This window comes from Typopeltis vanoorti, chromosome 8 (genome assembly GCF_054136105.1).
Source record: "Typopeltis vanoorti isolate ZY-2024b chromosome 8, IOZ_Tvanoo_1.0, whole genome shotgun sequence".
In the NCBI taxonomy this organism is placed as follows: Eukaryota; Metazoa; Arthropoda; class Arachnida; order Uropygi; family Thelyphonidae; genus Typopeltis; species Typopeltis vanoorti.
In genome coordinates, this window is record NC_143556.1 from 68,002,556 (window position 1) to 68,030,517 (window position 27,962).

General features: G+C 35.0%; 1 protein-coding gene across 5 annotated transcripts in view; it reads right to left on the reverse strand.

Moving 5' to 3' along the window:
* LOC150104071 (F-box only protein 3-like) overlaps nucleotides 1-27,962 on the reverse strand; it is a 345,412-nt gene that overhangs the window by 311,654 nt on the left and 5,796 nt on the right. For 2 of the 5 annotated variants that reach the window (XM_090396738.1, XM_090396742.1), the window contains exon 2: nucleotides 13,109-13,198. In XM_090396738.1, the coding sequence (XP_090252864.1) occupies nucleotides 13,109-13,198 (90 nt within the window). Of the gene's footprint in view, nucleotides 1-12,136; nucleotides 12,259-13,108; nucleotides 13,199-18,332; nucleotides 18,545-27,962 lie in introns of those variants that run through there. The other 3 variants (XM_090396740.1, XM_090396741.1, XM_090396739.1) reach the window with 3 other exon arrangements.

Genomic DNA, 27,962 nt, shown 5'->3' on the forward strand with positions numbered 1-27,962 from the left:
TGGCAATTTATCAAATGCCTTTGCAAAATCTAAATATACCACTGTATATGCAATACCCTTATCCAACGCATTTCTTGGATAAGGGCATTGCATACCCTTATCCAACCAATGTTAAAAAGTAAGCATTATAAAAAATAATTATAAAAAGTAAGCAGGTTGCTAAAGCATGATTTTCCTTTAGTAAATCCATGCTGGCCACCAAAGAGTATTTTTCTGTTGTCAACCCAATTCTGAACTTTATTCCTAACTTCTCTAATACCTTGACCACAACTCCAGACACACAGACTGGTCTATAATTCAAAGCCTTACTCTTATCACCTCCCTTATGAATTGGAACAATTTTACCCTCTTTCCACTCTTTTGGAACTTGACCCAGTGAGAGACTCATGTTGAAAAGATATACAAAAGCTGTTGTTAACTCTCTGGCACATTCCCTCAAGACACGTGAAATAGCATCAAGTCCCACAGCCTTATTTACATCAAGTCAATTCAATTCCTCATATACCTCCTGTTCACTTACTAATAGTTCCTCCTCCTCTTTTCCCACTACTTTCAAGTTCTGCATGATGTCACATTCGCAAGAATGAAATACCTTTAGAAATTGCTCATTAAATATCTAAACTATATCCATCGTTTTCACCAATCAATCCCATTCTACCATAATCATTCTTTCTTCTATTGGCGACACATCGAAAAAACTCCTTAGGATTTTTTTTTGGCCGCTTTAGCTAACTGCTGCTCATACTGCATTTTTGCTACCCTTATCAAGCTAGTCACCTTCCTCGCCTGCTCTTTGTACTTCTCATGCAACTGGTTGTTATATATACTCATTTTGTGTTTCTTCCATAATACCTTCTTCTTCCATATTGCATACCTTATCTCTTGATTCATCCATTTTACATCCACTCTGTTTACCCTCTTGACCCTTGGAATACACGCTGATATTGCCTCCACCAAATAGTTCTTGAGTATGGCCCAAGCAGCATTGATATCCTTTCCATCCAGTTCCTCTTTCCAATTTATTATCGCAAGCTGTTTCCTGAGCTTTTCGTAATTACTAGTCTTATAATTCCACATATATCCCTTTCTAACAGACGTCCTCAAATGACTGGTCACCCTGCATGTGATCACCTCGTGGTCACTCTCACCAACTGGTGGAAGATTTGACACCTCATTTATAATAACATCATCTGATGAGATGATCAAATCCAATACTCTTGATCCTCATGTACCCTCCGTTACGTACAGCCTAAGGTAATTATCTTTCAAAAACTCCAAAAATTCATTTTCTTTACCCCCAGATGCAGTCTCTTGCTTCCAGTCTATATCACCATAATTAAAGTCGCCCATAATGATAACTCGTTTCTTGCTAGCTAGGCCAATTTGCCTATACATTTCCTTCTCATTACCCTCCATATTACCAGGTCTATAGTAACATCCAACTAAATATTTCCTCCTGTTAACTTCTACCTCACACCATACGGCCTCAAAACCGTGACCACTATTTGCACCTTGCAATTCCACCTTAGATGGGCACAACTCATCTGCTACCATTAACAGTACTCCTCCTCCCTTTCTTCCCTGTCTATCTTCACGAAAAATATCATATCCGTTCATCTCTATTCCTGTCAGACTGTCATCGAACCATGTCTCACTTATACCAACAATTTTGGGGCGAACAGACTCGAGCAAAGCAACAATTTCGTTCCCCTTATTTCGAATACTTCTAGCATTAGTGAATAAACATAATAAATCATTACTGCTTCTACAAGTCCTAAGAACATCACTCCTGTGATGTGACTCTTCAATACCTTCCCCTGTCACTCCCTCTATATTACCACCAATTCTACAACTTTCTTCACACCTAAACTCTTTCCACCCATCCCAGGCCATCTCAATTTGTGTTTGTCCACTTACACATTCACCTCTGAATTCAACACCTGCATATTTCAAAAGTTTCTCCCCGTCCACCCTGACTCCCCCCGTTTCCCTGTTCGTGTTGTACCTCCACTCTCTCATTTACTTCATTCATAATACTCACTTCCCCATTTGCAACTGAACAAATACCTCTCCCTACCTTACTTTTTTGCTCTTTCATATCACTTCCCACCACCTCAGATATATTCATTACAGTCATTACTTCTCCTGCCAGTAACAATCTCTCCAGCAGACTCACACCAAAACCATTTAAATGCAGCCCATCTTCTTTATACAATTCCATCCGTCCCTCAAATTCCTCCCACACATTCACAAAATGCACTCCATTCTCCTCACATAACTGTGCTAACATATCATTCATAATCTTTGCCCGCCTCCTCAATTCATCACTATCATACCTTGGCAACATACTGACTACCTTTCCTACCACACTGTTATCTTTTACTTGAGAGAAAAGGGATTTGTTTGCAAAATATAATTAACCAACTAATAGCAAACAATGTCTCTATAACTGGTAACTTATAAATGAATATAACGAGGGCATATCAATTAAACTAACAATGTTCGTCAGATGATTCAACTGAGCATGATGTGAATTATATGTGCTTTGTAGTGCTAAGCAGGCCAATCATCCTATGGGATGATTCAAAAGTCTCCATACACAGGGAATAATGTTTATTTTTTTCTGTTTTTAAGTACCCTTCTGAAATGCCCAAAGAAGAACTATAAAAATCACTGCCATGTTCAGATCAGGAAGCTGTCACAAGGTTGCAACTGAATTTAACAGGAGACATGGTAAGCACATCACACACACACGACACTGTTGTCACACTTTCCCTATATAGGAGACTTTTGAATCGCATCATTTTGCTTTTTTTTTCATTTTCTAAGAATTTTCTTTTTATTTGGTAATGAATACTATGATCAGTGTACCATTTTTTACACAGTAATATTATTGTGTAAAACAGCAATACATAGTAACTATTCTTTATAGATGCAATGCCATATAAAAAGAATGTTTGTAAGTATTTGGATGAGTGGAGCAAGTTTGAGGGAAGAATACTTTTATGAGAGGGATGTCTACACTTGAATGTGTTTGGTATCAGGCAACTGAAAAATTAACTAGTATGAGACCAAACACAGAGTCAGGGAAACTAGATCATAATGAATGGAATGATGAGAACTGTATGTAAGAGTGACAATTTTATATAACTGTGTTAACAATAGGAATATGTATTATCATGAAAACGATTATGAGGAAAGAACAATTGTGTGTTTGTCTAATTTGGACTTATTAATCACATGCAAGGATGTTTGCATAAATAAGGAATAAGATAAGAATATAGATCAATAAATTGTCCAGGTGGGTCACACAGATTATGGAAGTGAGTATACACAAAAAAGCATGCAGGTAACTTATGTCTGTGCACGAATGCCAGGAGTATCAGAAACAAAGCAGTAAAGTTTGTTGCTTGGAGAATAAACTGGACCCTCAGATAGTAGGCATTAGCAAGAACTTTGCTATCAGAGACAGATATAAATACTGGTGTCAAATGTAGAGTGTACAGTATTTTGAGGAAGGACAGACAACATAGGAAAGGACAGTGTGTTGCTAATGATATTGGGCGATTTGAGCACAGCTACAATAGAAAGCTAATGACCGCAATACTAGCAACAATTTTCCATGTGACAGTGAGTTGGAAGTCATCTGTGCACGAATGCGAATCTGGTGTGAGGTGCAGTTTAATTTACAGATCAAATACATAGTGGGTATTGTTACAGACTAGTGGATCAGTTGCTATTGACAACCAAATGCATTCTGAAATAAACATGATTACTCATCATATTTACCATTATTAGGTCCACGCGGTTAGCCTAGTGGCTTTGCGCATAGCAACCATATGACTGGGGAAGGAGTGTCCCAGGTTCGATTCCCATCAAAGATGCGAGGAATTTGAGAATCTTCCTCAGCCATAGCCAAGTTAGCAGGTCTTGGGTGCGGGCAGTAGTGTTTTTTTTCTGCCAGTTTATCTGCCATTTTTCATCCCGCAAGCAGGCAAACCGGCCCCATGAATACTACAGCTAAACTACTACAGCCAAAAATATATCCCCCTCACCCCCAAGCGGCAGGCTAGGCGACAGGTCGGTTGGGAGTGGTACTAACAAGAAGTCGCATCTAAGTAACACACAGATCCTGCATAGGAAGCGGGAATAACACGTAGTGAAAGAAGACTCATCATAATTACCTGAACATGGCAGTAAAATCTCATCAGAAGAATGAAACTGAATTTACTGAGCTGTTATGAGACAACTTCCTCAAGCAGATGGAACTTGAGGTCAAAGAGCATTAAGATCTCATTATAGTGTTAGAGGGATTTCATTTAAGGATGTGGCTGTTCTACCTCTGGTTGGTTAATGATCATGATTATGGCCAACTGAGGAGTAAACTACTTTCTGCCCCATGGTCTTGATTGCTAGATGGGAATGGTATTGGCATGAATTATTTACACATAAACACAAGGTAAAGATAAGAATTTATTATAAGGCCATATATTTCAGTCTGAAAATTACAGACCATCTTCAGTGGCAAAAAACTTTTCAGACTGAAATATATGGCCTTATAATAAATTATTACCTTTACTTTGTGTTATGTGTAAATAATTCATAAAACTCTGGCACAAGTTTCTCTAAAAGAAAGGGTATTGGCAGTTCATGGAAAACGTAAAAAATACTTAAATGTTGCGATACTGGAATGCATCCATAGAGTTTGAAGAATAAATAGTGCAGAAGTGAAATGAATGTGCAATCATATTAAGCAAGAGATTCTTAAAAAGATGGTGTGAAAGGAATGCTGTGTGCATAAGGTCAGTTATGAATATTGTAAGCAGCAGGTCAGAACAGTTACTGATTATGGAAAGCTACATCTGAGTATGAAAAGAAACTATCTCTGCAAGCTCAAGACAAACCAAAATAATTCTATTGTTATACTACAAGTAAAAGAAAGAATGAATATGAAAGAACGACTCTGCTGAATGTAGATAGTATGTGTAGACTGTTCAACTAATGAATGCTCACTTGGCTAAAAACTATCAACCTGATGTACAGTATTAACCTCACCTGTTCAATGGATAAAGAAACTCGGATGCATGCGGAAAAGGTACTGAAGCTGCTGCACAAATTGAAAAGGAATTTGGCAATGGGGCTGATCAAATATCAGCACAGATGCTAAAAGTGTGTTCAGAGCTGAACTGACAGTTCCTTTGAGCAGGCTATATAACTTAAGCCTCAGAACAGGGAAGATTCCATAAGTATAAAGAATGCATGATGATCCCAATTGCATAAGAGTAGTGCAAAGACTGATGTGTCCAACTACTGATCTATCAGTATCTCTGGAGTTATGAAGCGTTTGGAAAAGTTAGTAAGATCTTTAATACAGAAATGGGTTGACATTGTACTTTGGAGTGAATAGCATGTCTAAGGAAAGGTCACATTTGTGCACTTGCTAACATTTTATAATAATGTTACCACTGAGTTAGACAAGGGGAACTGATATATATCATGAGACTTTTGGACTTTGCTAAAGCTTCTGACAGGATACAGGATGGTGGACCATTGCATAATTAGAGTATATAGGAGTGAATTATAATATTAGTATGGATAAGAGAATGTCTGACTGACAGCAAAAAGTGGTATATATGAAGGGTGCGAGTCTGTAGGATTTAAGGTGACCAGTAGCATACCACAAGTTTCATTCCTTGGTCCATGTTATTCAATCTTTGCATTAATGGCATTAGGGAGGATTTCACAATGATGCAAACATAGGCAGGATAATTAGGAATGTAGTTGATATGCAGCATTTGCAGAATGATTTGAATAAGTGGGAATTGTATGTGAAAATGACTCTAAGTTCATGTAAGTACTATAAGTAAATGTCAAGTTATGCACTTTCATGTAATGAGATATCCAATGTCATATTATATTAGTGGAATTTTGCTGGAAGAAACTGATCAGGCCAGAACTTTTGTAGTTTTAGTAGATAGGAATTTGAAGTTCTAGGGTCATATAACAAAGACTGCAAATACAACTCAGATGATAACTGCAATGCTGAAGGAAACCTTGATGTGTAAAGAGAAAGAAGTAAGAAGTCATTTTGCCACTTTACAAGGCCCTGATACAACCTCACATGGATTACTTGCACAGATCTGGTCACCTGGTTTATGTGGTGATGCTGATATCAAGTGGAGAGGGTGTTAAAGATGATAACAGCATTGTCGAATACAGATAGAGAATGTGGACAAACACTAGCAAACAGGAGAAAGAGGCATGATATGATTGAGACTTATAAACTTCTGAATGGGTCATACAGGATACTAGTAGATGGAGGGTGGGGAGAGGATGTACATCCATGGAAGTTGAGAATGAATACAGTGAAGAAGGGGGTGAGCTAGAATTGTCTCTTGGAGAGTGTTGCATGATTCAAATGGATTGCTTTTGACTGTAAGTGCAGATAGTGTGAATGAATTCAAGAAAAGGTATGGCATCTGTGGGTGATATGTGGCTTCCCTCGATGAGTCCCCCCTGGAGGTTTCTCTTAATGATAAATTCTGGATGTGCTATTACTTTTTAGATCACTAGATGTACTCCTTTTCATGTAAAATAGGGAATTCATTTTTCTTACAAAACTTAGAATTCATTTTTATTCACAGAAATAAATGAATTTTTACTTATTATATATCTATATCTATTCTTTCTGATGAAATTCAAGCATCACTGTTTATTGAAAAAACACTCACTTCCCCACGAACACCACACTGCACAAATTCAAGCAAAAAAAAAAAAAAAAAAGATTATTCAATCACTAATTAAAGACAATTACTAGATTTAGTGACAATTACAGAAAATAACGTAATATGAAAAAAATTAGAAATAAGAATAAGAAGCCATGAAAATAGCCATATATAGTGAAAAACTCCCTTCCCATACTGCACAGATGCACACAAAGCTAGGTAGTTTTACTGTATCACTGAACACAGCATCTAAGTAAATACATGGTCCTAACAACCTATTTCAAATATTTTCAACTGCAGGAAATGCTACATCTGTTAAAAATGCAATCACTGGGTGCAGAAACCAACTGATTTATGTAACAGCAAACTTTGAAAAGCAAATAAATATATAATTTATATATATATAAAAAACACAAAAATCAGATTATATTTAAGATTTTCTATATCATTAAGACAATTTACACATACTGATTTTATAAAATATTCTACCGAAAAAATTTAAACCGGCATGTCGCATATATTGAAAACCATAAAAATTTACATTAACATAAACATGACACAAAACTTATAATGTAGAAATGCACCTACCAAAAGCAGAAGGGACATTACACACAGGTAAGATAACATCTAATGCACAATATGTGCAAGACACATCCTAGTATGAAGTTGTTAAATAAAAATTCTTATTTTTGTACAAATCTCTTTGGTCATGGGAATACCTTCCTCTAAGATATGCAATTCCTCATGACTTTAATTATAAAAATTTATATGCAATGATGAAATTACCATCTTTATTGTGTGAATTATCTTTTCCTCCTTTCCTAGCTAAGTGTCAGACTTTGTCAACTACATGAATTTAGAATACTGTGAATTACTGACTATCTCTTGTATGTAGTGTACATATACTCCTGCTGACAACCCAATCAAAGTCAAAGCAATGAGTAGTAATAAATTTATTTACTGTATGAAAGAATTGTTTTTCATTTATTTTATTTTATTTTTTATTTTTGCACTGACTGCAAATTTCTGTTTTATAAATAAAAAAAGATATGCATAAAATTGCACTTTAAACAACAGTGAATTTTACGTGGAGCTGCTTAAGGGTCAATGCCAGATAACTTTGAGGAGACCTCCACATGACTTGCCTTTAAGGAATGCAGAGAACTGATTAGGACATCTGACATAATGTCCACTCTCACCTATATGTTGCATGCCCTATTAGTAGGTGTCTATTAGGTACCAAATGAATGAGGTTGCACTAAGTTCGGGAACTTAGCTGAACAAATTGTACTCTACTGGCTTAAACCAGAAATACATATGATGGTATAACATGATGAGATTTCATACTGGTTGTGGCACTATCTAGTTAAACACGATTCCTGCTATTTCCATCAGGGAATGAGAACAAAGAGTAAAAAGTTAGCTACTGGAACAAACTCCAACTCGACATCTAGAAGAAAAACAAACTCAACATCAGAAGAACTGAAGATACATAAGGAGTATATGAAAAGAATATCAAACTTGTAGAAGAAGAACTGGAAAAGTTCCAGGCAGACATAATTGGCATCACTGAAACAAAGACAAAAACAGGTGAGATCTTACCAAATAATAAGTACAGGATATTACATTCGTGCAGTAATGATCCAGGAAGGGAAGGAGTAGCAAATAGACTTCTCAGTGGAAAGGCAGTTTCATGTGGAGTTTATGTGGGAAAACTGCAAAATGGGGAAATGGACAATGAAACTTATTTGTGCTTATGGTCCCATAGTAGGTTCTCCTAAGGAAGAAGTGGAGGAATTTAACTCATTAGAGCAAGCAGGCAGCTAACATAAAGAAAATGGATAAAATTAGTTGTTGTTGGAGATCTAATGGAAATGAATCCCACTAGCCATGTACAAAAATTTTCGGAAAAATTGGAGAAAAGGGTAAGGCTAATAATAATGGAAGTATCTGCTGTATTTCTGCTCAGAATACGACAAGTTACTACTAACACCATGTTCCAACATAAAGATGTGTACAAGTTTGCATGGAGAGAAGACATAAGTAATAAGAAAAGCCTCATTGTCTATGTTACTGTTGATAGTGATATATTCATGGTGTATTTCTATGTTCAGATTTCCATAGTTTGTAGTGATTCATGTTAATGTTTCTGGAATAAAACTACACAGAAACAAGAATGAACTAGATAATTTACTGAATAAACTAAATATATTTCATTCCTGTTTCTATGAAGTTTTACTCTAGACATGTTAACATGAATCTTCATGCTGGTTCAGGATACCAAAGCATACAGAGGATTTGAAATTGGAAGTGAACACTTAGTTTTAAGAATTACAGTTAAGCAGTTTTTATAGGAAAACTGTAGACTCAACTATATAAATATTATTGAATTAAAACTGCAACAGTTCAAAAACAAGAACCAAACCTTGTAGTCTTAATAGCAAACTCTGAAGAAAACACATTGCTGGATTCAACTAGGGAAGCATGTGGTAAAGCTGCAAGGAAACAAAAATAATAACATTATAGTAGACACAAGAAAGTAAAGAAGCAGTTCTGAAAACAAGATGATGAAAGTTCTTGAAAAAAATTTGGCAATGTCCTAAAAAAATACAGAGAAAAATGTATTAACACATCAGGTGTTAAAGTTAACATATTAACTTTAACACCTGATGTGTTAAAAAAAAAAAAGAGCAGCTAAACAAGCAAAGACTTAGTAAGAATATAGAAGAATAAATATCAAGAAGTTGTCAAAATGTTCTGGAGGCTATTGAAAAAGTTTAGAAATGGAGGAAAGAATTACTGTAAAAGCAACCCAAGGATTAAGATGATGTGAAAATTGAAGATAAGCATATCATAGATGTCTGCAGTAATTACATTGCAAGACTGTTAAATGAAACAAGCAGTAAGAGAACAGCAGCAAAAAATACTCAGGAGGAATGCAAACAGGAGTACATATCAATACTTGAAGTAGAAAAAGCTATCAAAAACTTGTGGAAAAGCAGCTGGAGTAGGAAATATTTGATCAGAAATGCCAAAACATGAAGATATAAGAGTTTTGCAGTGGCTACACTGAATAATTCAAAAAGCCTGGTCAGAATGTCAAAATCGATGACTGGAGAGAGCTCTCAGAGTTCCCATCCATAAAAAATCAGAATAAAGATGAATGTCAGAATTACAGAGGAATTTTTCTAATAAGTGTTTTCAGGTAAGGTTTATGCAAACATACTTGAGAAGATGCTGAGAAAAATTGTGAAAGAGAAACTTGGAGAACAAGCTGAATTTGGCACAAACAGAGGTTGTCAAGATTATTATTATTATCCTAAGACCACATGGAGTCACAGACTCATCTAGGAGGTCTCTTTTTTTTCTGGCACTCTCAGGCAATGCATTCCAATCATTCACAACTCTGCATACAAAAAACCTGCTTCTTGCACCCTCCTTATATGGCTTCCAGGGATGACCTATTGTTTTCCCTCAATCTCCTACCATTTTACGAAAAACCTCTTCACCATTGATCATATAACAATCCCTCCAACTTGTATGTCTTTATCATACTGCCTCTCTTCCACCTATCCACTAGACTGCAAATTGCATCGTCTCAACCTTCCTTCATATTCAACATTCCAGAGATCAAAAACTACTTTGGTCAATCGCCTCTGGACCTCCCTTTAACTTCTCTTCATCCTTTTGAAAACCAGGTAACCAAATCTGTGCACAGTAATACATGTGGCCTAATCAGAGTCTTATACAATGGAATCAGAATCATCTCACTGCTACAAGTAAGTGTCCTCTACATCATTGCCAGAATTCATTGCGTTGTCATCACAATTTTGGCAACAGTGTCTTCTAAATTTTAAATACTTATCTACCATTATCTCAAGATCTCTTATTTCTTCCTTTATACTTTTCTTCAATGGTAGAATCATATTTAAAATGAAGATATTAGGAAGGAACTTGACATTGTTAGCATTCATGAATGTGTGAGGAGAGATTATCTAAGGTGGCATGGTCACTTAAACAAAATGGGAGAACAGCAAAAGAGGTATTTTCTGCTTAGATGGCAATGAAAAGTACCCACTGGATTAAGTGGGTACTCTACATAAATAACACACTAATGTAGAGGAAAATTGTTGATAAATTAATAATAATGTTAACTTATAAGTATTTTTTCTGGGAAAACTCCCATGTTACTCCTCTTAAAAACTACCATATTTTTCGATAGATAACGCACACGTCTATACAAAAAAGTCTAAATTCGTTAAAAACGAACATGCGCGGTATACATTTGAAAGATATGAGAGGTAAATCAAATGTGATGACAAAACTAAGGTAGAAGTATTACTTAATATTTATTGAACATTACACTATTCAAATCCAAAAAATTCTTCATCAAACTCAATATTGAAAGAATCAATAGCATTAAAAATTTCGTTTGGTATTTCTTCAGCTTCATGATCATTGTCACCGGACACCACTGCATTCCCTTGTGCTTTAATGAAACCATTTCTAATACACTTTTCACTTACAGCAGCCCAACTTTCTACAATCCATGTAACTATATCTTTATATGACGTTCTTTTCATCTGCCCTGTTTTGTTATATTCGTGGATGCCATTCATCATCCAGTCTTCCCACTTAGCCTGCAAATTGTCTTTGAATGGTGTTTATTTACTGCAAGATCAAGGGGATGGAGTTTTTTGTTAAACCACCTGGAATGACGGCCATTTGGAATACTTATTTACAATTGTTTTAACTTCTGCTGTCGTTACTGTCTGCTGCCAACACTAACAAAAATTTTTGGGTTGAAAAATGCCAGTTTTCTCTTACCAGCTTCCCAGTCGCACGGCAAATTTTGTCCAACACTAGTAGAGAAGTGCACACTTAAATTTCTCTTCATAAATCAAAAACCCAAGATGGGTAGGCCTTGAAATCCTTTATATTATCGTTTTGCACAATTCTTTTTGATTCCTGCAACACATGGAGAGTAGATATTCTCATGTACTGTCTCATCTACTGTCCATGTGTTGGACAGTAGATGAGAATATTTTTTAACCAAACAATCAAAATTTTTTTTCTATGGTTGGCCACAAGCACCTTCTAAACCTCATAGCACGTTTCCTCGTATGTAAACATTTCAGGACTGTTTCAGCCTTTCGCCAATGACGAACACTACTTTCTCCAACACTGAACAATCTACCAGCTTCACGATTCCCTTTTTCCTTTCCTACTTCTACCACTTCAAGCTTGAACTGCGCTGTGTAGGATTTTCTCTGAGAAGTACTTCTGTCTTCCATAGGTAATTCAGATCTAATAACAAAATATAAACAAATAATGATTTACTTTATGAAATATTTTAAAACAGGAAGTACGGAATAATGTAACTTCATAAAATACAAAAAATGTACACCTACCTTTCAATTGTTGATCAACTAGTTACAAGAGAACGATGCAATGCAAGTGCTTTTAAAGAATTCCTCCGTCCTCTGTCTGTACTTCCTAACTCTACCGCTGGTTGTTGCCACATGCACGTTATCTATACATCAAAAGGAGTGATGTAAATGTTGGGGGTGCGTGTTATCTATTGAAAAATACGGTATTATTTTTACGGCTATTTTGCCTGCTTTTGTTTAGGAGTGCCCCTTTTTTAAATGTCATTGGCTTTTTACTCAAGAATTCTTAGGGCATGCACCTTTTCTTGGATGTTGTTGACTGTCTTCTTTCTGCAGTGTGTATACTTCTGCTGTTATAGTATTGAAAGGGGAGTGGGGGGGTTGGCAATGTGAGAGAATTAATATGAAAAAACCTGTTTTTTTTATATAATATATACATATATTATATTCAAGGGTGGGCAGAGCGCTTTTTGTAGGGGGAGATGAAAAAGGGGGGCTGAAATTAGAAACTGTTTTTTAGAGGAAGGATTTATAGGAAAAGGGGGCCGGGGGAGACAAAAAAACAGGGGGTTTCAAATTAATTGTCCCACGTTGCCATCCCCCCAACTCCCTTTTCAACACTATAACAGCAGAAGTATGCACACCGCAGAAAGAAGACAGGCAACAACATCCAAGAAAAGGTATGTGCGCATTTTCTTCTATTATGCTGCATATATTTGTCTCTAAAAATACATCTGCAATGCCCTAAGAATTCTTGAGTAAAAAGCCAATGACATTACAAAAGGGGCACTCCTAAACAAAAGCAGGCAAAATAGAGGTAAAAATAATAAATGTTAACTTAATCGTGTAGTACTGTCATAGTGGCCTATATACCCCTTTAAGGCACATATCAGGAAATAAATTATGGTAAACTACATGGGTGAAAAACCTATCTAATGAGGAAACTGGAGCTATATTAATGCACTATAAAAAACAGAAACAAATGTAACTTACTCATTCTGAAGCCAGAACTTTTTACATTGCCATTTCCAAAGAGATTCGTAACTGGTTAGCTCATGAAATCTATGATTTAGACTACTGCATCTAAACAGTGGGAAAGAAATAAAAAAAGAAGTTTTAAAAAAAATCAGTTTTTTATTCAAGATAAAATACTTTAAAAACAGATGAAACAACATCTTTAGCTCTAATTAATATACATATCGAAGGTTATTTCTCCAACAGTATCATTTTTTGATCCTAGAAAATGTGAATTTCTTCTTCAGAAAAACCATGATAAGTATGGATGCAATTAAATTACATAATGCATTCAACAAGCAGCTGCTTTGGTATAACTGAAAACCATGCAACTAATCAAATTCATCTATCAAACAGGAAATTCAGCAAACCCATGTATAGAAATTTATATGAGGGGGAGGAAAACAATCTGATAAGCATCTTCACCCCACCAGACACACAAACACACATCCCTTTCTCTAGTAAAAAATGAAACAAATCTGAGATGCCTTCAAAATCTAGTTGCCACGCAATCATATAAACATGTGTGACAATATCTCAATGTAAACTAAAATACCAGTTTGATGATTTCTAAATGAGGTTACAATTCCACCTCCTTTGGCAAGAACTCAGCTAGTAAATGAAAGTAATAAGATTCTAGGAGGTGGAACCAAGTTCTACATATATATGTGGTAAAGATATGTTTACAGGGTGTATGTTGTAATATAAGTTTATGTTTTTATAGAATGTTATTTGAAGTTGTTTATTATACTTTTCTTTAAATACTGTAAAAGCATAGCTGTTCATGTACCTATTATAAAAATAATAAATTCATTAATTATATTAAGAACTCAGTGTTAATGTGTGATAATGATTATTACTGCCAATTTTTGTTTTTTTTAAATAACCCTCTGCCAAAATGGTTTTTCAAAAATGCATATAAAACAATAAAGAAAAACTGTCCACAATAAACTGTCTCCCAGTCATTTTAAGTCATTTATAACAATAATAACCAAAGAACATTTAATATGAAATAAAATAATTTAATTAAAAGTCTGCCAAAATCTTTCCCCTAAAGGCCAATTTTGTAACAATTTCACATAAACACAATTTTTTTTAAATCTCTTTCATTACTTTGGACACCAGAATATCAGTAAACATTGGTATTTTTCAAACGAGTAGAAAGGCTTATGTGTTGACAGTACATGTTAGTTTATTTTAATAGTATTGAACATAACACAGAATGATTAGAAAAAAAAATTAATATTTATTAACTTATTAACTGATATTTCGCTAGTATTATATCCAGCATCTTCAGAGCACAAGAACATTTTGTCACAGTACACGAGACAATCTGATATAACAGTGGGACTAGTTTAAAAAAAATTCTAACAGACAACATAAGGAACTAAAGTCCTAACCGGTGCCGTCTATTGTTGGAAAAAGAGAGAAAACAAGATCTTAAAATGACTGTCTCCCAGATTTTTGGTAAATTTATACAGCCATACTTGTTCAGGTTTGGAGTATGTTTTAAAGCTGCTGATTCCAAAAGCAATCCTTCTGACTTATGACTTCTGTGTAGCACTTTTGTTTTCTTCCATTTGATCCTGTGTGAAGGATATCCAAGGCATGATCTGCCTCACTTGCCCTGATGATAATGCCAAATGTATTTTTTTTTTTTTTTTTTTTTTTAAGTTCACCAATGAAGATGTAACAGTTCTTCCCGTCTATCCATAGTAAGCCAGGTCACAAGAACAGGGCACCTCGTAAACTCCTGGATGCGATAAAGAAGAGTCTGTACTTAAATGAATGGATAAGAGTTGTCAATTTGACATATGGTTTAAATATGGTGAGTAGCTGATATTTATTAAGAGCACTAGATATCTTTTAAGATATACTTTGAATGTATGGGATAGTAACAGTTTGTTGCAGTCTTGTGTGATAGACAATGGCGGGGATTTCCAGGGATAATTTAGTTGTTTTTTTTCCTATCCAATGGGGATTATAGTCATTGACCAAGAAAGAGTGAAAATAAGTGAGCTCAGTGATATCACTGAACTCATTATGTCAACTGGAACAGTTCTCTCTTTTTCCAACAATAGATGGTTTCAATTAGGACTTTAGTTCCATGTATTGTCCGTTACAATTTTTTTTTTAAACTAGTCCCACTGTTATACCAAATTGTTGCCGTTTTGTGTACTGTGATAAACTGTTCTTTTGCTCTGAAGATGCTGGATATAATACCAGCGAATCAGGAATTGACATAATGAGTTCAGTGATGGATTTAGAAGGATGTTGTTATAGATCTCAAATGCAGTGGTGTTAACAAAACATTTAGGAAAACTAGTTTAGCAATTAAGCAGATTGTTATACAGAATAAAAATATAGCATCTGAAAACAAGGAAAATAAATCTGAATTTCTCAGAGAGAGAGAGAGCTAACTTAGGTAGTTTATAACAGAGGATATGCAAAGATCAGAAGCCTTAAATTTGACTGCAGCATCAGAAAATAATGTGAATGAGATGCTGAATCAGCATCTTGTCAACTGGACAGGATGCAGATCCTGTTCATCTGGGATTATTAAGTCCCAGGTGAACATCTCAGAGTCATCTCATATAACTATGGGATGTTCACCTGGTTAGCAGCCGACAACATGAAAGCTTTTGTGAGGAAGAGATATACATAACCACAAAAATTATGGAAAGCTTACAGAACAGCTTAAAGCAATAGCATGGAATGAGAAATTAAGTAGGAAGAGCAATACTGGTCAAGGAACATACGAGGGTGGTCTGAAAAGTTCTGGGCCTAACAACGAAAAAATGAATTTATAATTTCAAAATGATTTTTATTTTTCAACATAATCTCCCTTAAGACTAATGCATTTATTCCAGCGATGCTCCAGCACCATTATCCCGTCCCTGTAGTGGTTCTCGGTAAGATCTGCAAAATACCCCTCTACAGCTGCAATCACCTCTTGATTCGAAGAAAAATGCTGACTAGCAAGGAAGAGTTTTACTTTTGGGAAGAGATAGAAGTCAGAGAGAGCCAAATCTGGGGAATAGGGTGGATGTTCTGCTAATTCATAGTGCAGATCCTTTAATTTTCCTATTGTCAAAACACCTTTGTGGGCAGGTGCATTATCCTGATGAAAAATGATTTTTTTCTTCTGCAAACCAGGTATTTTCTCATGAATTTTTTCATCTAGTCTGGTTAAAAGATCGGAATAATATTCTCCGGTTACTGTTTTACCCTTTTCAAGATAATTAATAAACAAAATACCGTTAACATCTCAAAACACCGATGCCATGGCCTTTTTTGCTGACAGAACTGACTTTGGCACTGAACAACCAGCTTCTGTTCACTGTTTGGATTCTGGTGTGTAATGGTGAATCCAAGTATCATCCATAGTAATAAATCAATGCACAAAATCAGTTTTATTCTTGTTAAAATGCTCCAAGCACTGTTCAGAGATATTCATGCGAGTCTGTTTTTGATCTGCTGTGAGCAAGCGTGGCACCCATCTTGTGCAAAGCTTTTTCATTTGCAATTCTTCATGCAAAATATATCCTACACGTTCTTTTTGAAATGCCTATAATCTCAGCAATTTCATGCACTATGACTTGCCAGTCATCCAATAACATATCATGCACTTGATCAATGATTTGTTACACTTTTTGGACATGCTTCACGTGAATCATCTTCAAGGCTGGTAAGGCCACGTTTAAACTCAGCAGCCCATTTCTTAATTGTCGAAAATGAAGGAGAAGAGTGCCCATAAGCTTTTATGAAATTCTAATGAATTTCTTTTGCCATTAAACTTTCTTTTACAAAGAATTTTATAACCGCACGATACTCAATTTTATCCATTTCAACTGATACAGACAACAATTTTGCTTCAGACAGATGTATAAAACAAACTACTTGATAGAATGACTTGCAATTTCACATGAATGCTTATGACAGATGTACCAACTTAGAAAAAAAATCTTGACGATAGTTTTGCCATCTATGGACGAGGCCGAGAACTTTTCAGACCACCTCGTATAATAGCATCAATGCCTGAATGTATACCCAAAAGGTTAAGAGGATATTCGATAGGGACAGCATGTTTTTGTGAAAGGTAGGTCCTACCTTAGTAACTTAATCACTTTTTTTTAAAATAAACTAACTGCTGAGATGGATAGGAAATGGGTTTATAACAATATTGCTGGACTTTGCAAAGACATTCAACAAGAAACCACATGGAACTCTTACATAAATCTGGAGCAAATGGGGATGGATATGAAATAACTGATATGAACAAGGAAAAAAGGTATCTGATATGTATCCATCAGTTAGATGGATACATATCAGAATAGCATATGGGGAAGTAGTGTGCTGCAAAGATCTGCATTTGGCCACTTATTTGTTGATTTGCTATTTAATATTCAGTGGTTTGCTGACATTGAAAAATTGAGTAGAGTAATAGTTAATAAACACTAAGCAGAGATCTTGCACATGATTTATATAGACTTTAATGTGGTAAAGTTATGCATTGCGGAATGAAAAGTTTACAAGCATTATATTATGGATAGGGGAAGAAGTTTCTTCACGACTATTCTATTTGTATATAGAGGCTGTTGACTTCACATCAACTGCTCAGTGTCTCGCAATGCAAAAACATTAACTGGGAATTTAAACCGCTACTCAGAGTGATTTTGACTGGTATTGAGATCTCGTAAATGGAGATCAAACCAAGAAAAATACTAAAGGTTAAATCAATGGAGAAGTCATATCTGCTATATGTGAATAGTAAAATGGTGTATCACCATATTATTAAATACTTCAGATCAGAAATAGTTGTAGAGAGTTTTAATGCTGAGTTACAAAGTGTCGTACTTAAGAAATTATATTCTTGTTATAATCCTTTATCCAACTGTAAGCAAACAAAGCTTGTAAATGAAGTTTTTTTCATGTCAGCAACTTCTACATATAAATGATACTTGGAGATGAGGAGGACATGCAGAGAGGATCCAGAGGCAAGTGACCAAGATATTGGCAGGTCTATAGAATGCTTCCTATGAGGTGGGATCAAAGGTTTGTGGATTATCAAGTCTAGTTGATATACTGAAAAGACAGGATATGACAGAAACAAGTTATTAAACAGTTTATAGGATTTATACAAAAAGATTTTTTGTTTTTTTTACACATGACAAAAAGGAATAGGACAAGAGGGGGATCATACCTGAAAATAAGAGCACCTTAGTAAGGATATCAAGACTAAATAGATTTTATTGCTTATAGTGGTAAATAAGTTGCCAGAGTCAGCTATGAGACAGTGAATGAGTTCAAGGAGAAGTAAGTATGATAGATTAGTGTGGGCCTCCCATGATGAGTCCTTGATTCCATGGAGATTCCCCAAAAAGAGATCAACTATAAAATGGTCAATGATGAGCTTAAGCAGGTAATCTAGAAGAAAACAGAAATGCAGTCTAAGATAACTATTTTTATGAAGATTGTAAAAGTAAGCTAATAAGATGACATTTTTGCAAGGAAAGAGAAAGGATAGCACATGAGCATTTAGTCAATAAGGACAAGAAAAAATTTTTCAAAATGTTGCATCATCAAAAGACTGAATACAGGATGATATCTGTTAATGAAAAGGTGGATAGATAACATGCAAAGGATATAGGTGAAGTACTTAATGGGCATTTCATTAAAGTATTTCACAAGCTGAATATGATTTCATACAAAGCTTGAGCAGGAATGGTGGATGAAGGGCTAGCAGTAATTATTAGCAACTACTGCTAATTACTAATGCAGTATGGGAGACTTGACATATCACAAGTTAAGGGAATGTTCCAGAGAGTTAACAGCATCTTTGAAATGCTTTAACAAGAGTTGTGCAAAAGGGAAGGTATCAAAAGAATGAAAAGCTGTAAAATTGTCTTCCTGCATAAAGGGAGATATATAAAATGACACTTCAAATAACGGCCCTGGTGTTTGTGGAGTGGTGGTTATGAGAATTATTGCATGAACATATTATGGGGAGGCCAGGTTTTAGCAATTTATATGCATACTGCATTAGGAAGCAAGATGTATCTGCAAGATTTGGTTACCTATTTTTTAAGTGGCCCTCATCCATGAGAGGCTATAAATCTAATAATACATTAGCACAGAGGGATTTCATTTTTTTCATTTTTTTTTTATTTTATTTTTACATAATCAAGTGCTCAAGACTGGATGTAGAACTTTTTTCAAACCATTTAGTTTGTTGGCTGGGTGGTTAGCATACCACTCAGCAACAAAGTGAGCAATGGTTTGAAAGGAGATGAAGAAATTGAGAAAAAGGTCCAGAGAAGTGAGAAACAGATCATGTTGTCAACTCCAACTCTCACTATAGCACACTTGTAGGGACCACAGAATTATTTGTTAGTGTGTGCATGCAGTCTGCTATAGTGAATTTTCTTTAGAACAGTACTGTATCCACAGGACTTCATTCAGAACTTTTTGATAATTTGTTATTGTGAGAGTCAAATGTACTTGCACATGCCAACTCCAGAATTCCTTTATCATCACATAAATAGGAAGCTAGGGATAAAGAATCTAGTGGAAGTGATTTGTTTGAAAATGTTATGACAAAGCATCAGGCCATGAGATGAGTGAATTACATTTGGAAATAGTATGCATTCTCTGGCTAGTCTGTGTATTACCTATAGCACTTGAAACTGCTACAGGGTCATGTGTGAACATAATGATTAATTACTGAAGTCTTACTCATCAAGGATTCACCTGGATTGAACATCTATATAAAATTTCCATTTAAAGATCACATTGCTTGGAAAATTTTTAATTTTTAGTTTTGTAAACTCATGACAAGAGTTAAAAGGTACATAAACATTTAACAGTAGTTTTTCTCTTCATTTTTTAACATTAAAAAATTTCTTGTGTTTCTTCTTTGTGTAATGATCTACGTGCAGCAGAACGATAAATTCTATAGTAAATGGATAAATTTTTGGCATTCTCCTATTTTAATAAATGTGCATATAAACAATTACTTAATTAAAAAAAACCTCAGCCTTATCTAATTTGTTATGAATCTTCAAGTCTAGCTATCAGATCTTTATCCAATTTGTAAGGTTTCAAGGCCTGGGTATTAGTTGCCACTTGTATCTGATCATGTACTCTGACAACAAATTAAAACTGGAACCTATCTTCATTCTTCTTTTTCACTATTAAGCAAAAATGCTTGTAGTGCCTCCATTTTCAAAGACCATCTCACCATCTTTTCCTTGATCTTCCTCTATTTCTCATTCCCTTTGGTATCCAATTCTTTGCCGCATTCTTTCTGTATGATTTTTTCCACTTGTCGTTCCATTCTTGGAATCAATCATTTATTGGCTGTATTTTACAATTTTCTCTTATTTATGAGTTTTGGCTTTTGTTTAATATTGATACACTTTCTTTAATGTTTTAATGTTATTTTTATTTCTTTGCTTATGTTCTTATTCTTCTAGATGAGGCTGTTGAGACATTCAAATATTCTACTAGTTTTAATGCATATTTTTCATTTTGTGTGATGCTATAACTGTTACTAAATATTTTACCTTACTACCTTGTTCAATTATTTTCCCTTTAATTTCTAATTTGTATCTTATGAGTTCCTTGGAAAATGTCATTGCTGTAGTTTTTTTTCTCTTGATATCTTGATATTTTTCTTTTCTGCTGCATTACTGAATGTATTTAGTTAATCTTTTTAGTTTGCCTTCATTTTCTACTAGTAAGATTATATATCATCAGCATAACCATCATCATCAAATTCCTGCCATGTACCCACGAGGGGTGTACAGGATATGATAGTACTACATGAAAAAATTATATCATTACTTACTTCCTATCTACAATTTTCCTCCAAATCAATCTGTTACTTGTCAAGACTCCAACATTATCAGATCTCATATTTCTATCGTCTAAGGCACTTTGTACCGTATCAATCAACCTATATCTTGGTCTTCCTCTGGGTCGTTTTGCTGCTAACCTGGCAGAGAACACTTGTTTTGCTAATCTTTCCTCGCCCATTCCGTTTAGGTGACCATACCACCTGAGATTAGCTCTGCTAATGCATTTCTGGATGCTGACAATATCAAGTTCTTTCCTAATATCCTCATTTTTAATATGATATTGCCATTGATGCCATCTGTTCATGCCTATAATCTTTCTCATGACTCTCATATCTGTGATCTCTAGTCTTTGGTCAAGTGTTTTACTTCTAACCCAGCTCTCAGATCCATAAGTTAAAACTGGTTTGAACACTGTATTGTATACAGCTAATTTAGTGTTCCGACTAATTTCACTCTTATTCCATATGGATTTATTCAATTGACTTCCCACCATACCAACTATGCTGATTCTGTTGTCTATTTCTATATTTAATTTACCATCTTCAGTAAAAATCTTGCCTAAGTAGCTGAAATGCTTTACTTCTTCCACAGGTTCTCCATTCACAACACAGTTCACATTTTCAATCATTATGCCTATTTTCATTGTCTTTGTCTTTTTATTGCTAACCTTCATACCATATCTATTACAACAACTATTCAATTTAGTCAGAGAATCTTGCAGACTTGTAGCGGATTTATTTAGAAGTATAACATCATCTGCATAAAGCAAAGAGCTGACATTAACATTTACAATTTTGATATCAGGTTTAATGCCACTTTCCTTCATAATATGATCCATATAGATAATGAATAACAGAGGAGATAATGTACATTCTTGTCTCACACCAGATTTAACATTAAACCATCTTCCTGTACTTCCTTCAATTCTAACTGCTGACTTACAACTCAAATAAAGACTAAGTATTGCTTGATATAATGCCCCATTGATACCATATAATTGCAGCGTATTGAATAGCTTCTCTCTTGGCACCTTATCATATGCCTTTTCCAAATCGACAAAACTTAAATACAGATCTTTGTTATATTCCCATGCTTTCTCGACTATTTGTCGTAAAGTGAAGATCTGATCCTGACAGCCTCTGTTTGGCCTGAATCCAGCTTGTTCTTCACCAAGCTTTTCTTCCACAATTCTTCTCAACCGTTTCTCAAGTATACTTGCATAGATCTTGCCAGGAACACTCAGTAGGGAAATACCTCTGTAATTCTCACATTCAGTTTTATTTCCCTTTTTATATATGGGTACTATGAGAGCTCTACTCCAATCATCAGGAATTCGTCCCTCTGTCCAGGCTTTCTGAACTATGCAGTGCAGCCACTGTAAGACTCTTATACCACCACATTTCAAGCCTTTGATGGCTTTTTCTACTTCAAGTATGGATATCCTGACTGCATGCCTGGTCAGTGTTTTTTACCACTGTGCTGTCATCACTGCTTGTTTCATTTAGCAGTTTTTCAAAGTAATTACTCCATACCTCAAGGATATATTTTTCTCCGGTTTTCATGTCACCTTTATCATCTCTAACTCCTTTTACAGCACTCTTTCCTCCATTCCTAAGCTTCTTCAAAAACCTCCAGAATATTTTGCCACCTTCTTGATATTTATTTTCTATATTCTTGCCAAAGTCCTCCCATGACTTTTGTTTAGCAAGTTTTACACAGTGTTTCGCATCCTTGCATTTGTCTCTATATTCTCTAAGAGCACAAGATGACTTATTTGACAGGAACTTTTGATATGCTTTCTTCTTTTCCTTCACGGCCTCTTTAACTTCCTGTGTCCACCAGGGAGTTCTGATTTTTTTATCCTTGCAGACAACCTCACCACATGCCTCTCTGGCAGAATCAATCAATGTTTTCTTCAGAGTTTGCCACTGAATCTCCAAGGTTTGATTCCTGTTCTCAAACTCTTTCATTTTTTCTTCAATAATCTTTGTGTATTTTAGCCTACAGTTCACATCTAAGAGCTGCTCAAATTTTATTCACTTTAAAATTTTCTTACATGTTATTCTTTTTAATATGAAATTCAATTTTATCTTGCTCAAGACTAGATAGTGATCACTTCCAATTTCAAATCCTCTGTACACTCTGGTGTTCTGCACCAGGGAGAAAACATCACTATCAACAATAATATAGTCAATGAGACTTTTCTTATTCCTAGCCTCTTCTCTCCATGTGAATTTGTGCACATTTTTATGTTGGAACATGGTGTTAGTAATAACCAGTCCATGTCCTGAGCAGAAATCCAACAGATATTTGCCATTATTATTAGCTTTGCTGTTTTCTCCAAATTTTCCCAAAATATTTTTGTATGTCTCACAATCATTTCCTACTCTGCTATTTAGATCCCCAACAAGGACCAACTTTTCCTTTTTCATTGTGTCAGTTGCTTTTTCTAAAGCCTCAAAAAATTCCTCCTCTTCTACCTTAGTAGAACCTTCTGTAGGACCATAGGCACAAATAAGTCTCATTGTCCAGTTCCCCATTCTTATATTTGCCCACAGTACTCTACTTGAGACTGACTGCCATTCAAGAAGATTAGCCTCGTATTTTGTGTTGAATACTATGGCTACTCCTTTTCCTTGATTGCCATTTCCTGAATATAACATTTTGTATTTATTGCTCAGAAAGACCTCACCAGTTTTGGTCTTTTTTGTTTCAGTCACCCCTATTATGTCGATCTGGTACTTATCTAATTCCTCAGCTAGCTCCATTTCTTTGCCATTCAGGCTTCTTACGTTGATAACCAATTATTCTTAAGTTTTCATTTTTAATTTGTATTCTTCATCTTTCCATTTATTTCCTTCTTTTATTATTTAGGAGATGAGAGGAGATTATTTAGGAGTACAAGTGAGAGATCTAGGAGTAATGGTGGACAAAGACCTGTAATTCAGGAGCCACATTGCACAAGTTGTGAAGATGTTACATCAGATAATGGCAATGATGCAGAGGACCCTGACATGCAGAAATAGAGAAGTTATGATGCCATTGTATAAGGACCTTGATCAGGACTCATATGGATTATTATGAACAGATTTGGTCACCAGGTTTTCATGGTGATGAGGATATGTTGGAAAGGGTCCAGAGAAGATTCACAATGTTGGCCAGTAGTCTTTGGAATAGGAGTACGAGGACAGATTAAGAGAATGCAAGTTGCAAAGCCTTGTGAATAGGAGGAAGAGAGGGGGGGGGGATATGATTGAGACATATAAGCCAGTCAGGGGTTGTTATCAGGTTGACATGGAAGAGATTTTTCATTTTTGGAACAGGCCATTTTTGGAAACTCTGTAAGGAAGGTGTGAGCAGAGGAGTGAGGAGCAGGTTCTTTGCATGGAGAGTGGTTGGTGAGTGGAACGCATTGCCTGAGTGTGTTATGAATGTAGACACACTCAGGCAATGCATTCCACATTGAATCAGTTTAAGGTATAGTTGGATGAGAATTGTGTGCAATAGTGTATACCTCCCACAATGAGTCTCCAACTCCATGGAGGTCAGATGATGATAATAATAATAATATTTCATTCATCACTAAATTAAATAAGATAGAACTCAATGTCTGAATGTACTGCTGACAGAAGGGGAAGAAATTATGATGTAAAGACATCAGCATGAAGGTGTAATCATATAGTTTGGATGAGGACAGAATGATGAAAGTGGGGCTAATTCCTTCAGTTATTTTAATTTCTTCAGCCTGCCATGTTCTGTGTTTGTTATAGAACTGTTATCTGTGTGTGTATGTATATATATATATATTCTTAATTAGTTCTAAAATTTGTTTTGATATTTTTCTCATTTTAAGATAGTTATTATGTCTTTTAACTGTATTCCATGCTTTTGTTAAATCAATAAAGTACATGTAAAGAGGCTTATTGTATTCCACTGATTTCCCTATTATTTGCTTTAATATAAATATTGCACCTATTGTTGATTATTTTTCCTAAATTCTTGTTGCTCATCAGATAATTCAATGAAATTATATTTCCAATTATTTTTGTGCATAATTTTAATGTAGTGCAGAGCAAATTTCTTCCATTGTAGTTCGCTGGATTTGTCCTGTCTCATTTCTTAAGGACTGGTATTGTGATGATCTTTCACCAGTCATTTGTCAAGCCATATTCCAATTTTAATTAATAAGGACATACGAGGGGAAAGTTCTTATAAACACCTAGAACAAAAATGATCGGGGCGGCACCCCCAATTTTTCTCGATATTATTATTATTATTATTTGTCACCTCCAGGGAGTCCAAAGACTCATCAAGGGAGGGCATCTACTCTACAACTCTGCCTCCACCACTCACAATCCATCAACTCGCAACTACACCGACACCATCTACGTCCGTCGACCACTACCGCCACCACTAATATTTCCACAGACAATCATAAACATCCATGCCCATGGTGGGATTCAAACCCAGAGTCTCTTGACTGGAGAGCGGATACGCTAACCACTCGGCCAGCCAGGCTGGCCAAGATATATAAATATATTTATTAATTTATTTATATTTGCTTGTAATATTTAATTTTATTATCAACAATCCTATACAATTCTCTTATTTTGTATAAAAAATAATAAATATCCATCTTGTAGCACTAAGGAAGGTGAAGCACGCTAGCAGCACTGTGTTTACCATAGTGTCATATTGCTAAGCGTGCAAGCATATGCATGTCATAGTAAGATGCAAGCTGTTAGTATAATGCGGCACTGTCTGTCGCGCAGTTCCACTGTTGTTTATATGCAATTTCCACCAGTAGTAGAGTGTTCATAGTGCTTATCATGTTTACTCCATCTCTTTAAATATTTGGACATTACAATTAAAGGATTTAATTGTAATGTCCAAAAATTGTAAATCCATTCCTTTAATTACAATTAAAGGAATGGATTTTATTTTTAGAAATTTTGAATTATACTAAACTATAATTTTATCGATAATAAACAATATTTTTTCATGAAACAAAACAAGAAGAATATATTTTATTTTTAAGTAATTTTGTATTATACCAAACTGTATAATTTTATCGATAATAAACAATATTTTTTCATGTTTAATTTTTTTTAAATTTTTCCCATAATTTTGATATTTTATCCAAACACGTATACATTGGACTTACAGTGTGTATGTATATTTCGAGAATTGCAGCACCCCCATGGTTTCAAGCCATGAGCTGCCACTGAAAATGATATTAAAACAACTGATATAACCACAAGAAAGAACATACGAGGATATATAAATATAAGAACATAAGTTACCTTCATAACTCTGTTACTAGTATGTTCTTTCCTGTGGTTATATCAGTTGCTTTAATATCATTTTTGTTTTAGGTGTTTACTTACCAGTATATTTATGACAAAGAATAAAAAAAGAAATTGGTATACACAAAGAAAAGAATACTACTGTCAGAAATATGCAGGATATTCCCTTCATCTGTATTGTTTAAAAGCTGCACTGATTTTCTTAAACTTCTTCAAATGACAACAAAATAATGTCTGAATGAACTGCTGACAGAAGGAAGAAATTATGATGGAGAGATATTAGCATGAGGGTATAATCATACAGTCTGGGTGAGGACAGAATGGTGAAATGGGGCTAATAGTGAGAAAGGTGCATTATATCAATATACTAGATTTTCCAAAGGAGAAAATAAGGTTGGATAATAAATTAAATGAGCTGGAGAGGAAGACTGGCTGCTGCTTGGAATCTCTTTTAAACACATTAACTTATTAATAGCTTTTATAATTTAATATGTTTAATATTAACTTATTAAAGTTAAATATGTTTAGTGCAACTTACTACAATTGTTCCTTTGAAATCTAATAGTGTAATATCATATACTTCAGCTGTGACTGAGCTAATATATGCATGATTATGACTCATTATTTTGTTCCATCTTTTGACTGTAGTTAATGGTCTATCTCCCTGACAATGTCTGCGTAATGCTGGATGAAATATAATGGAGTTTTTGAATAAAATTTATATAATATAATTTTTGTTACAAGTGTAAGCTGTGAAACTTATTTTAATATTATTAACTTATCTGTTAATGATATTTGGAGAGGTTTGAATGAGGAAATGTAGTTTGCAATAATGCAAAGTTGGGAAGAGATATGAGGAGCAGGACTAATGTTGCAATTCTCTGGAGGGTTTTAATTCAGTGTTTGTGAGCAGATAAAACTATTAATTCAATATTGTCATGCATAAGGTTTGAAATTTGGGATGCTGTATATTCAACTAATGCAACTGATGGAGAATGTATTGAAGGAGTGATCTCTGACCAGTCTGTCCAAAGTAGAAAAAATGACATGTGCAGGGTACTTAAGAGACACCTTGTAAGAAAAGATGTGATAACATATCCTTTGTTGATGGTAGGAAGAAAGATGGTCTCCAAGCTGGTTTAATGGTCTATCTCCCTGACAATGTTGGATGAAACATATTGGAGATGGTAAACAAAAAGGGGACCATACTTTTCGCACCAGCTGTTATACCGATTCTTGAATTCATTCACACTACTTGCACACACACAACAGCCAACAGCAATCCATTCCAATCATGCAACACTCTATGAGAGAAAAATCTAGCCCTCACTCCCTTCTTCACAGCATTCATTCTCAACTTACAAGGATGTCCTTGTATCCTTTCCCCACTCTCCATAAAATAAAAAATTCCATCAACTAAAATCCTGTATGACCCCTTCATGTTTCAAGGAAAAGACAATTGAATTTGAACTTCCTGGAATGAAGAAGTTGTGTGTGGTTCCAAAGAACTCTGTATCTAGTGTTAATAGTGTGAGAAGCAAGGCCAGACTAGTCAGATTCCAAAAATGTAATATAGTCTTGATGCTCTTCAATTCTAATCAATGCAGAATGACTAGTCTGTCCAAAGTAGAAAAAAATGACATGTGCAGGGTACTTAAGAGACACCTT